The sequence below is a fragment of the Callospermophilus lateralis genome, chromosome 14 (genome assembly GCF_048772815.1).
Source record: "Callospermophilus lateralis isolate mCalLat2 chromosome 14, mCalLat2.hap1, whole genome shotgun sequence".
NCBI lineage: Eukaryota > Metazoa > Chordata > Mammalia > Rodentia > Sciuridae > Callospermophilus > Callospermophilus lateralis.
In genome coordinates, this window is record NC_135318.1 from 37,189,494 (window position 1) to 37,202,188 (window position 12,695).

Here is a 12,695-nt window from a genome sequence, read left to right on the forward strand (position 1 = left end):
AGCCTGCAGTCACAGCCCCTAAGACCCGACAAAATCCAATAACAAGTACAATTTTGAAGTAACGGTGTACCATTTTTCATTTATGCTTATTATTGTTTGTAGCTATTTTCCTGAAATTGAAGCAGTTTCCAAGGGTTGGTTTCCATGGAAATCGAATAGCTGTCCAGAGTGGCTCCCTGCAGATGTGACTAAAATGGTCCTTTTTCTCTTCCTGGGGTGCCTCGCTGATTTGATGAAATTGGAGCTAGACCTGCCCCCTTTTAAAGTTCCCAGCAACCAGAGGGGCAGTCGACTTCTGTGTGGGCAGCCCATCCCCTTTCCACACACTCTGTTCCTGCCAGCTTCCCACACATATGCATAAAGAATAGCAAATTGCAAGCCTGGAGAAGATTTACCAAGCATATTTGCCTAAAGACATGGGAACACTTTGGCATGTTGATCTCAAAGTGTTCCCCAGTCTCAGTGCCTTCCCCATATTGGGGGACTGATGTCCTTGGCACTCAGGACATCTGGGATCCAATCCTGACTCTGGCTCTGATTCACTTGGGCCCCTTGGGGAAAGTCTTAACTTTCATCCTCCTGATGTAAGTAGATAAGAATCTTCATTGTTCCTAGACCATGCCGTGTTGTTCTAATCCAATGAGGTGTGCACATGAAAGTCTCCAGTGCAAGTCTCAAGGAAGACACACAGCATACAGGCCACTATCCTCCCTTCCCTCCCCAGTGACAGACATGGCTAGTCAATCACAGCACTTTTTCCCAGTAAGACAGTACTTTTTCCCCACTGAGCTTAGGGCCTTGCAGTCTTTTCCAACATGATAAACGTGTTTAGAATCACTACCGGTCAATCTAAGTCAGCCTGACATTTATGTAAGGCAGTCATCGTAAAACAGTCAGTAGAGAAGAGAGACACATCAGTTGTCCATCTTTCATGAAACTGAAGGTTGGTCCATCCTTGGAGAATTATCCAGGGAGAGGCACATAGTGGAGAATGGGTATCCCCTCATGGAATCTTTGCCAAGGCAGTGTCCCAGGTAGGACATCTTGGCCTTCCCATACCGTTGAGGCTTTTTGAGGACATTGACCTCTGATAGGTTTAAGGGGAAAGAGAACCCCTTCTCCCCTGGGAGCCTGGCCACTCAAAACCCTGGGCTGGAAGAGCTCCCCTCTCACTAGCCCTTTGAGGTCATGGGTGAGTCCCGCTCCCTGGGATCTGGAAAGAAGAGGGTGAGAGATTCCTGCCATGCTGCATGGATACCAGGTTTGACCCTGTAGTCCATAGGGTGGAGTGGCAAACACCCGGAGGCTGAGGAAAGCCCACTGGGAGTGGAAGCTTTGCTTTCAGGAGCCAAGCTTCAGGCATTTCTAAGAATATAAACTTTGGCCCAGGAGCGGGTTCTCTGCCCTACTGCCCTCCCTGGCCCCGGATACAATGGGAGAGATGTTTTCCAAGTTCTGGCTCCTGGCTCCTCCCTGGGTGCAGCTTAGGCTTTTCCACCAGACCAGGCGGGGAGTCATCTCCTTGGCAGTTCCCTGCCCGGGAAGACTGTCCACTGTGCCCACAGTAGTGTCCAGAGAAGGTTGTCCATTGAGGCTCAATGGCTGGGGACCTTCTGGAGACTGGAGTAGAAGCAGGTGGGGTCTCTGCAGAGAAGGCCAATCACAGGAGGAGGTCCGGACAGTCTCTGCTGGTCACGCCTGGCCCTCACTCCAGGCACCAGAAAATCCCCGGGTCTCAGCTCCCCAGCAGAAGAATCTAGTTAAGAAGGGGAAACAGGGTCCTTCCCAAGGTGAGCAGTGGTGTCTCCCTGATAACTGCTCTTCAGAGAAGGCTCCGGGGGCTTGTTCAAAAAGGGACCCCAGCAGCCCACACTCCTCTGTCTGAGGTTTTCTGCCTCAGAGGCCAGGACCCCTTTAATACCAGCCACCTCCAAGTGGCAAGTCAGGGAACTCGACAAGGACTCCGGACTGAACAGGTTGCTGAGAGGTAGGGTGTTCCTATGAGGTCACCTGAACACGGTGGAGGAGTGTCACAGGTGTCACGGGGGTGTCACAGGCTGGGATGAGAGAACCCCATGGGATCGCTGGCTTGACTCAGTTTCCTAGTGTAAAATACTTCTCCCTCTACTTTTCTGTGTCCTTGACCAGGACCCCTGTAACAAAAGATAGATAAACAAGAGGAAATCAAGTGTTTCTGTGTGGCAGCCTCATGGACAAAGGCCAGATGGTGAGGCCAGCTGTATAGACTGATTCCTCTGGTGCTGTCCCTGGGCTGCTAAGGTCTAAGCATCTAATGTTGTCCTCTGTGGGCCACCTTTGTCCTCCTTGGTGGGGGAGAGAGGAAGGACACCTTTGTAAATTTATTTCCTACTTTGGGGCAGATTGGGGCAGGCAGAGAGCTTTTCTTGTACCTGCTTTATTTAGTTTCCTTTGCCTCAACACAGTGGTGTGTTTCGGGGTGACGTTGTCTGCTACCCTTTAGCTCCACAGAAGGAAGCCTGAGTCCTGGCTGCAGCCAGGCCCACCCCTGCTGCCCTCGGCTTGGCCAGAGCACGTGGCTACGTCGGGGTGGCTGGTCTGCACTGCAGGAGACAGCCTGGAACCCTCCCCATGAGGCCAGGAGTGGGCAGGAGAGGGTTTGTGGGTGGCACCTGCCCTCCTTCCAGTGGCAGGCTCCAGAGGGATAGTTTTGTGCTTTCTTCTTGAAGACAGAGCTGCAGACTCTCCGAGAGCCTCTTCTCTGGCATCCCTGGCTGCCGCAGGGGACTGCTGCGAGAGCTTTGCCTCTCTGACATAATCCCTGAGGAGGCCATTTCTGAAGCTTGGTGCTCCTCCCACATGCCTGGAAGGGCAGGGAGTCAGCTTTAGTTACTTTCTCCTCTTGATGACAGTGTGGTGATGAACCATTCCTCTTCATCATCTCCTTCTCCTTCCCAGCCTGAAATGGCTGCCTTGTTCTTGAAGTGGGTCTAGGGGACCAGATCATGGCTACGGCACTAGAACCTCCCAGCGCGTTCCCTGAAGCTCCCGTGCCACAGTACCCTGCTGCTCCACAGGGTCCTGGACTGGGCCTGTCAGGTGCTCTGGGGACCTACCAGGACAGCCCTGGTCCCTAAGGCCCACAAGGTGGAGCCTAGCCGTAGTGCCTTGTCCTGCACCCCACCCAGCCCTCACCAGTCCTAGAGGGAGGGACAAAGGGTGACAGCCCTTTGTCAGTCAGCCCTGCTTGCCCTCAAGTTATAGGGGCTCTTGGGCATTACATCTCTTACTGGGCTTGTTTTTTCTTCTTTCATGTGGGATCATTTAGGCCCTTGTGACCTCAAAGAAAAGTTTTAGGGCTTAGATGAGCTGAAAGCTATAAAAAGAAAAGTCACTGTTGGGAAATTTTGTTGCCTTTTACGCAGAAAGCATGGTGACAAGTGGCCTGAACCAAGTTCTACCTTTGACCAGGTGGGTTTCCTTGGGCCATACTCTGAGGTGAGGATCTGTAGCCCACCCTGCCTTGTGCTTGCAGGGTGGCCAGTGCATTCAGTAGTAGGTGGTGAGGGACAGGGAAGAGATGCTGGGCAGGGACAGGGACCTGAGGGCTGCCTTAGGGTGCGTTGTCCATGGTGATTTTTAAGACCCAGGTATTAGAGCTGGCACTTGGGAGGAGGGTGCTGACCTGCACTTGAGTCCCGTGTTGCCTTTACTCCCTGTTTAACCTTGGCCACGTTCCCTAGGCTCTCAGAAGCTCAGTGTTCTGTCTATAAAATGGGGATTGCTATGCCAGGCTGCTAGGGCTACTGTTAGAATTAGGCTAAATAATTTTGTGAGCTAATCGGCTAGTAGTAGGGGTTATTTTGCCTTCTTCACTTTGAAGTGTGGCTCCCAGGCCAAGTCAGAGGCTCTTGGTTTATAGAGGGAAGTGGAAGCCAAGCCCCAGAGGCTCACTGTGGCAAAGCCGCCCAGGCCTCCCCGAGTCAGCCAGACGTGCAGGATGCAGACACCAGCTGCCTGGTGGACGGGTCTGGAGTGTACGCTGCACAGGGCCAGGCTGACCTTAGCATGGGGGAGGGGAGGGCAGCCTGCTAGGCAGGTGGTGTGGAGCAGGGGTCTGAGTGGACGGAGAAGGGATCTGAGACTTGTCTTGCATCTCTTGTGTTGGTTAATCCGGGGTAGCCAGGGAGGTTGTGGTGGCAGGCTCAGGGGCCGCGTTCTGCTGGCCTGTGGTCACGCCAAGCTGCTTCACCGTCTGCTTCCTGCCTGTAAGGAGGAAAGGCATCCTGAGCATCTGAGAAGTGAAACTCAGGGCCTGGCATTCTGAGGCTCCCTGATGCTGGATGGGGCTCAGTACGGAGCAAAAGGTCTCTGGTTCCTGGGCCCATGTCTCAGGATCCAGTGGCTGCTCCACCTCTAGGCTGCTCCCACCCTGTTCATTTGCTGAGCTATAGCAGGTCGCTTAGAGGGGTCCAGGCAGCCTGAGGGAGTAGGAGGACCCAGAAGCCTTGCCGTGTGTGTGTGTGTGTGTGTGTGTGTGTGTGTGTGTGTGTGTGTGAGAGAGAGAGAGAGAGAGAGAGAGAGAGAGGTGTTCCTGAGCACCTGCTCCAGCAGACCTGGGATATTGCGTCTGTTTGGCAGCAAGTTCAATAGGAGTGTCGTGGCCATTTGACCTCGTACTGAGGTCAGCTCTCTTCCAACACTGCCTAAGGTAATCCTGCCTCAGGCCACATTCCCAGTGCCACCTGGAGGTGCAGGAGGAGGTGGAGGGTTCTGTAGGCTGGAGGTAGGGGCTGAGACTTGTCCCCCAGTATCCAGTATTGGTCTGGCTGAGTCCAGAGGCCCCTCCCTACCTCACCTTACGGCTGGGCTGGCACTACCCACAGTGTGCACCCAGAGCCCTGGCCCTGGCCTGGCCCTGGCTCCAGTCTCCTGGGAAACCTCAGCCTGCTGTGTGAGCTTGTGACGTCCATCTACTCTGCTGAGGAAGTGGAGGGGGTGCTGTTTATAAGCCTGTCATAGGTTCAGATCAGAATGATAGTTGAGCACTGTGGCTTAATTTAGCTCCAGAATCCATTTTGTCACCAAAGTAGTGGGATCTCTGTATGTAGAGCGTCTTGGCCGTTTGATCTCTTTCTGAGGTCAGCTCAGGGTATACAGAAGGTGCTGTATAGTGTGGCCATTCAGCCCCTTGTTGAGTAGGCCACCCAACCCCCAAACTTTCATCACTGCCCTCTAGACTCAGCCTCCTGCCCAGAGAGGGGAGCTTCAGGGCCAGGGCCACCCCGTCACTCCCCAGCACGGGAGGTTCCCTTCTAGAACCCAGAATCCTGAGGCCCAGCTAACCTCAAGGGTCCAAAGCCAGCTCCACCCAAACCAGACCAGAAAGCCCAAGGAGTAAAAGCCCAGCCCTGCCTGGAAGTGGGCTGGCAAAGGAGCCCCCTTTCTGGTAGGTCCGCAGACTCTGCAGATCCTCCTGAGGACGTGACCGTCCTCTGGTCAAGCCGGTGCTTCAGCCTCTCAGCCCAGCTCCTGGCACTTAGATGCCCCAGCAGAGAGGCCAGCTGGTATCCTTGGCCATCTCACCTCTCTAGGACCCAGGATAAGGAAGGACAGGCATGGGCACAGCAGCATAGACAGCACGGCCCCCTGTCCCCGGAGACCCCCAGGCTGGGCTCCCAGTGAGTCTGGGGCCTTCTCAGCAGAGGCCTCTTTGGGAGCCTGGTAAACTTAGGGGCACTCATGTCAGGAGTAGATGGGTTTGTGTCCCTTCCCCCAACCAGGAAGTAGGACCAGCCTGTGACCTGCTGGGAGGGAGTGATGGGGGTGGGGAAGGAGGTCCCCAGGCTGGTTGGACAGGTTGACACACCCCAGAGAATGGAGAGAGCCTGGTCTCTGCAGTGCTCCAGGGTGTGGGGGAGGCAACCTTGCTGCAGAGGGGCTTCTCTTCCCAGCCCCAGGGTCCCCAAAGGTTGGGAGGGGCAGGGCTCCAGGGACCGGAAGGCTGCAGAGGTCTCCAGCTGATTCCCAGCTTCCCAGCTGGAAAGGCTGTTACAGAATCCCAGGAATGTGCCTTGAGCTCAGAAAGAAAATTCCCAAAATAACTTCTATAAATACTTGAGGGCGGGTGGGGAGGAGAGCGCAGCCTGGCCTGCAGCTGGCCTAGCTCTAGGGCTGCTCCCCCCAAAAGAGGGAAAAGGCACACATACCCCCAGACCTTCCTGCTGTCCCCCCTCTCTGGGGAACCTCACCTTCTCCCTCATCCCGGCTTCTAGTTCCTGATCCCACCCTGCACCTCCCGAGAGCCTGGCTCCTGACAGGGAGGTTTCCCACTCAGAGTCTCCATACAGTCTTGGGGATCAAATCCCAACAGGATCCGGGCCCCTCAGACTGCCCGCCTTTGTCGCTGTGGGAGACAGGGCTTGCTGAACCGCCAGGGACAGCATGCCTACCAGCAAATCCAAGTCAGGAAGCACGGAAGTACCTCTGGTGTCCCCACCTTTGTGTCCAGGACTCTTGTACCCCAGCCCTGTTGATCTGTTGCCCTGTGGGGTACAGAAGAGAAGGCAGGAGACAGAGGCCCTCACCCTCTCAGCCCGGGAGGCAGGACAGGGTTGGCGTACAAGAGCCCCTCGGTAAATAAGGGCACCCTTGAGGTGGTTGTGTGAGCAAGGGACTGTGTCCTCAGGGAATGCTTCCTGGGAGTCCAGGCCCCTGCAGATGAGATGGGCCAGAACCCTCTTCCCTAAAATCCGGGAAGGGAGGGAAGAAGGCATGGAGGGATGTGGGAATGTCTGGGGACCTACCTCAAGGTTTTGTCTTTGCCTAAAACCATGTTGGTGTCTATAGCCAGGCCATGTGTCCCTTTGGAGGTACAATGCTCAGTCACATAAACAGCTTGCACATTGCCATCTAATCCCTGAGGGTGGGCAGCCTGGCTCTGGCATCTCCCAGGGGAGGTTCAACAGCTGGGAGCCTCCAGTCTGCAGATTTGGTCTCCTGAGTGGATGAGGAACAGGGAGGGTTCAGAAGGGACATTTAGGTAGAACCAAGATTCCAGTTTGTATTCCCACCATCTCCCTGAAGACCTCTTCTCCGGACAGGTGGCGTTCCAGGAGGGTGTCAGTGAACCCTGGGCTAGCGATGGGCTGGGGGCAGAGCAGATGAGACCTTCCATCTCCCTGGGGCTGGGTCCAGGCTGGGTCCCACCCAGTTGTCAGGCAGCAAACAACTCCGAGTTGCTACCAAACACTAATGCGGCTGGTGTCAGGGGCAGGTGGCAGGGGATTCTGTTACAGGCCCTGGGCTTCTGGGCCCCAGCCTGACCCGGGCCTTGGTGTCTCCTTTCAGGCTCTAAGGTCAGCGCCCCAGGGTGCGGGAATGTGAGCCAACCCCACCACAGCCCATAGTCCTCCTCTGGCATAGAACTACTGAACCCTCTCCAGCTTCTAGAAAAATCAGTGATGCCACCTGTCCCTACCCTGAAAGACCCTCAACTCATCTTGGGGATGCTGCATTTGCCACCTAGTGCCCTGGATGTGTTTTTTCAGATTCATCCTAGTTCCCTGGATGTGCTTTTTCAGAATCCTGACAAGGATGGACTCTCCTGTCCCCTGATTTACAGATAAGGAAACCTCAGAGGAGATCCGCTACTTGCCAGTGGTCATGGTCCTTGTCAGTGGCAGAGTTGGGATTCCAACCCAACCAGAGCTTCTGGCTGACCTTTTTTCTCTACCCAGGCGTGCGGAGGAGCCCAGACTGAGAGCAGGACTCACACACGCACTGTTCGACCTGCAGGCACCTCTGGCCCCTTCCCAGACACCCCCACACTCCAGGAGATCAGGGGTTTTCAGACCCCTTCGCAGCCTTGGAGCCCTTCTTTCCAACAAGATCTCTGTGGAAGGAAGCTCCATAAGGAAAACTTAGAGTGCAGAAGGCACCCTGGGCCACCCTCCCTGGGAGGCCCTGCCGGCCACTCTGTCCTCTGTTGCTCCCTTGGGCAGGCTCACGGGCCTCAAACCTTCCATTTTTGGTGCTTAATTTTGGTGTCTGGCGGCTGGCGGCTCGCCTTCCTTCCCTCCTCCCTGAGGGCCCAGTTCCACTGTGAGCTGCTTGGGGACTGGCGTCCCAGCCCTGTGGGCAGGACAGCTTGGCCTGGAGCCCTACTGGCCAGATGGACACTGCCCTAGTCCCAGGCAGCCCTGAGTCAGCAGCACTTGCATCTGGCCAGAGCTGGGGCCCTGCCCGAGACTCCACCCTGCCCACGGCAACCTGCCCTTCCCCAAGCTCCACAGCCTCAGCCACATGTGGTTCCTTGGGTGTGACTGTGCCCTCGGTCGATCTGAGGCACTGTGAGTACAGTTCCTCTCCCCCACCCCCTGCCACAGGGCCTCAAGCAAGTGCTTCCGGGGAGGGGGGCTTTTCCTGGGCTTCCTGAGCACCCGTCTATCTCGCTTGCCTAATTGGTCGTGTTCCAGGCTCTTGGAGGACTTTATGAAATCAGGCATATGCATCTTTCCCAGTATCTCCATAGCAACAGAAGACCTAACTCTGGGGAATTCATGGAGAAGGAAAATGATCCAGCTAAAAATGTACGTGGCTGTCAGTGGGCGGAGAGGGGGCTCCAGGCACAGACGGCAGCGTGCACACGCGCGCACACACACACACACACACACACACACACCAGCAATACCTAGGGAATTGATATTAGAGCTTTCCCTCCTATCTTAGAACAAGAAAAAGACGCCCTGACACCCACCACCTTCTCGTGGTATCTTTTAGGGCTGAAACACACAACAGTGGGATGGCGCGAAGCAGCCTTTCTGACACCTGGGTCTCTCCTCCTTTCCACCTTGTTCCCCTGCTCCCTTCCAAGTGTGGGTGGAAGAGGATGTGGAGGGTATACCATGCCAATTTCACTTCCCAGCCCCTTTTTTTGTGGGACAATTCCCGTCACTTCCTCTAGCTGTCTGGCAAGAGTGTTTCAGCCAAACTGCAGGGACATTTCCTGCCTGCTCCTGGCAGACACCCCAGGGCCTTGCCTCCCTGAGCCCATCCAGCCTTTCCCCTGGACCATTCCCGCCTGGTCCTTTCCCTGCCGTCTGAATATCTCCCATGACCCTCACCTGCCAGGCTGGGTCAACAGTGGTCCCCAGGGCACCAAGCTGCTTGACACAGGCAAAGGAGTGGCACCCTCCGACCCTTCCGCCCTCCTACAAGCGTGAGTTTTTCCGGATGCAGTTCCCGTAATGGACAATGGACATCCCCCCTCCATCTTGATGCTGCAGGCAGCAAGGACTAGAAAATGAGTCCCCTTTAGCAGGGGCTCACTTGTGCCAGGAACTCCTCGCCTGCATCACATTCGCTGACTCATTTCACCTTCAGGGCAACCCTGCGGGAGGTTGCTGTGATTTACCGTTTGCAGAGGAGGAAACAGGGCTGGAGAACTCACCCAGGACCCCCAGATGGCCTGACCCTGGGGATTAAAAGGGACAGAGCTCCTGCACAGGTTGGTCCAGCACCTGAGGTTGAAGCCGGGAGGACTTGGGTGGGGACAGGTAGGTTTTCAGGCATCAAGGGCAGGGTCACCTGACGGTGCCCAACCTAAGTGACAAGTGAGCTGCTCCTGCCTTTTGTCCCGATTGCCAAGATGCCCCTCCCCCAGGTGCCCTCATTCACTGTCCCCTCTGCTTGGTCTCCAGGGTCTGATGCTGAGTCGGCTGGGCCACAAGAGCCTGGCCCAGAAGGTACTGAGGGACGCCGTGGAGAGGCAGAGCACCTGCCACGAGGCGTGGCAGGGCCTGGGCGAGGTGCTGCAGGCCCAGGGCCAGAATGAGGCTGCCGTCGACTGCTTCCTCACCGCCTTGGAGTTGGAGGCCAGCAGCCCCGTGTTGCCCTTCTCCATCATCCCCCGGGAACTCTGATTGGCACTACAGCAGCGGGGGGCTGCCAGCACAGGCCCAGGGAGGCGGGGGCAGGCAGGGACAGGCAGGGAGCTGGGGTCAGGGAGGGACGGTGGCATTCAAGTGTGGGGCTTAGGGAATACATCGCTAGTGAACATTTCCGCAGGCTGCAGCCCCAGTTCTGGCCCACGCCTCCCTGCTCCCCTCCGGGGCCAGCGGGGGCTGGAGCCGGGTGGACAGGATTTGCATTGGAAGCAAATCCCTTGCTCCCTGGGACTCAGACATGTTATGAGCAGGGAGCTTGGTGGCATCTCCACAAGGCCCCTCCCTCTGCCTGTGCATCATCTGAAGGTGCCCGAAGGGTGTCAAGCCCCCATCCTTAGAAATTCCTGACAGCTGTATTTTTTGGCTTTGGACAAACTGTAGTCTCAAGCCTCTGCACCACCAGAGAGGAGCCCCCGGAGCTGCCTCTGGCTGGGCCAGGCCGGCCTGGATTGTGCCTCGGGAGACAGACTGGCTTGAACTTTAAGTGACTTTGCAGAGTGGGAAGCCTCACAGCTGGGCCTTACCCCCACCCATGCCTCTGCCTTGGGGTCTGGGGGCCCCACTCACTGAATCTTGCTCCCCCGTCTCAGGACAGGGCAGGTCTTGCCCTGGTAGTCCCAGCTTGACACTGCGGGCTGGGTGAGCACGACAGCACTTCTGGGTTCCTCTCTCCGAGGTTAGCAGAGGATGCCTGGCATTGTCCTCCTCTGTCCAGGGGTATCAAATGAGCCCTTCTTGCTCTTCCTCTCTGCCACCAAGTGCCTTTGGGCCTCTGGTGTATGGCCCCGAACAGTGGCCCTAACTAACCCTCCCGTTTCTACCCATCTCTCTGGAAACGTGCCCTAGCCTAAGTGGCCCCTAGAGCGGATGTTAGGGACAAAAATATGGCTCTGGACCCAGCTGTTTCTAATACCCTGAGTCAACACATTCCTGCAAGCCTTCCCCTGGGATGCAGGTCCCTCCAGGGCTACTAATGCAGAGGTGGACAGTTTCTAGGACTGTCCCCAGTATGCCTCATCACCAACAGCCCTCGGGCTTTCATGGGTGACCCAAACCCCACCCTGACCACGTGGGTCCCCTTGCCTGGGACTCCAGGTGCTATGGTTGGAGATGGAGGAGACCAAGCCTGCCCCTCCTTTCCATGATGAAGCAGGCCTCCACGTCCAGGACACACCCTGTCTGCAGGGTCGGGAGCTGCTGGGCGATGTCTCCTCCCTGTTGGCTCCGCGGTCTGCTACTTCCACCCTCAGAACCCTTCCCCAGGAAGTCATTCCCAGGGCCGGGGCAGGCAGAGTTCCTCCCTGATCTGCCACAGGTTCCAGTCGTAAACGTCCCCTGGGCACAGCTCCCATTTTGAGATTCATGGGAAGGTTGGTGAGGGCCACCCTGGTGTGTCATAGCTGCAACTTTCCCCAAGGGGGACAGCTCAGCCCTGCAGAGAGTGGGGGCCTCCTGGTCACCTGCACCAGACCAAGGGGCACCTCAAAGGACACGTGATCCTTTGCCTCTTGGTTGAAGGATCTCTCTGTATGTGTATGTATGTATATAAATATTGATTTTTTATATATATGATAGAGATCTATTTTTTTTTTCTGGAATTCTATTAGAAAAAAATAAGCAAATGCCACTGATGTGCCTTGGGGTATGCCAGGATATTGGTAGTCACCTTTTGGTAGTAGGAAAGGCACCAAATGCATTCTGACAAGCGTGCCCTCTCTGGAAGCCACAGAGAGCTGGGCCAAGTTGCTGACAGTGACTTTGGAAATTGAATAAAGAGACTCTTGAAGGGGAAGCCGGATTGCCATGTGTTCGTTCAGTGTGTTCATTCCCCCGTGAGCCGGGCCCTGGAGAGAAGGGAGGCAGGTGGAGAGGAGGGCGGCCACCTGAGAAGGTCGGGGTATCACCTGGAGAACGTTGCCAGGTGGGAGTGGGCGAGAGGAGAGGCTTGGGGAGTATGCGCACACGGAGCTGAGGCAGGTAAGAGAGGCAGAAGAGTCCATCGGGCGGGCGGGCTCTGGCCTCTGACCTGTCCTTTCAGTGAACCCTGTGCTGCCTTGAGGGCACGGTTACAATTGAGCAGGAGACACTGGCCCCAGCATTGCAGATGAAGCACCTTCGGTTATGGAGGAGGAGCATCAGGGTGGGGGTTGACCCAGGCCGCATTCGGATTAGCCACCTCTGCCGAGAAGCCCATACCAGTGCATCTGAAGAGAGCGGTCACTCCTCATACCTGTGTACTGTGCCTATTAGAAGACATGCACCTCATATTTTAAAGAATGATATAAATTTACACAGAAGTTCTACTCTTGGGGTAGAGGGGATAGCAGGGATTGGGCCTCGCACACGTTAGACACACACTCTGTCACTGAGCTTCATCCCCTGCCCTTTTAATTTTGAGACGGGGTCTCACTAAGTTGCTCAGGCCAGCCTTGAACTTGTGATCCTCCTGCCTCAGCCTCCCGAGTCACTGGGATTATGTATGTGATCCACCACACCCAGCCCAAATTTCTATTTTTTCTTCTTCATGAACCCCAAAGGATCACCTGCTGTACCCACAACTATAGCCACCCCACTGTGCAAAGAGCCACCCTGAGTCTCCCCCTGGAACTCAGGGTCCATCTAGAAGGAGCCTTGTGCTTCCTGTGTTTCCCTGTGGCTGAGCGGCCTCCATCCCCGTGGTCATCTAGTACTGGCCATTGCTGGCAGAGAGGGGCAGGGCTTCACTTGAAGCCAGTAGCGCTCTGCTTCTCTTTCGCTATGATCCCTTTT

At 55.9% G+C, this 12,695-nt stretch overlaps 1 protein-coding gene across 1 annotated transcript in view; it reads left to right on the forward strand.

The window, feature by feature from the left end:
* The window catches only part of Ttc7a (tetratricopeptide repeat domain 7A), a 112,659-nt gene extending 102,728 nt beyond the window's left edge, over positions 1-9,931 (forward strand). The window contains exon 20 of the mRNA XM_076833278.2: positions 9,681-9,931. Within this exon, the coding sequence (XP_076689393.1) occupies positions 9,681-9,902 (222 nt within the window). The 3' untranslated portion in view covers positions 9,903-9,931. The remainder of the gene's footprint in view (positions 1-9,680) is intronic.
* The last annotated feature ends 2,764 nt before the right edge of the window (positions 9,932-12,695 follow it).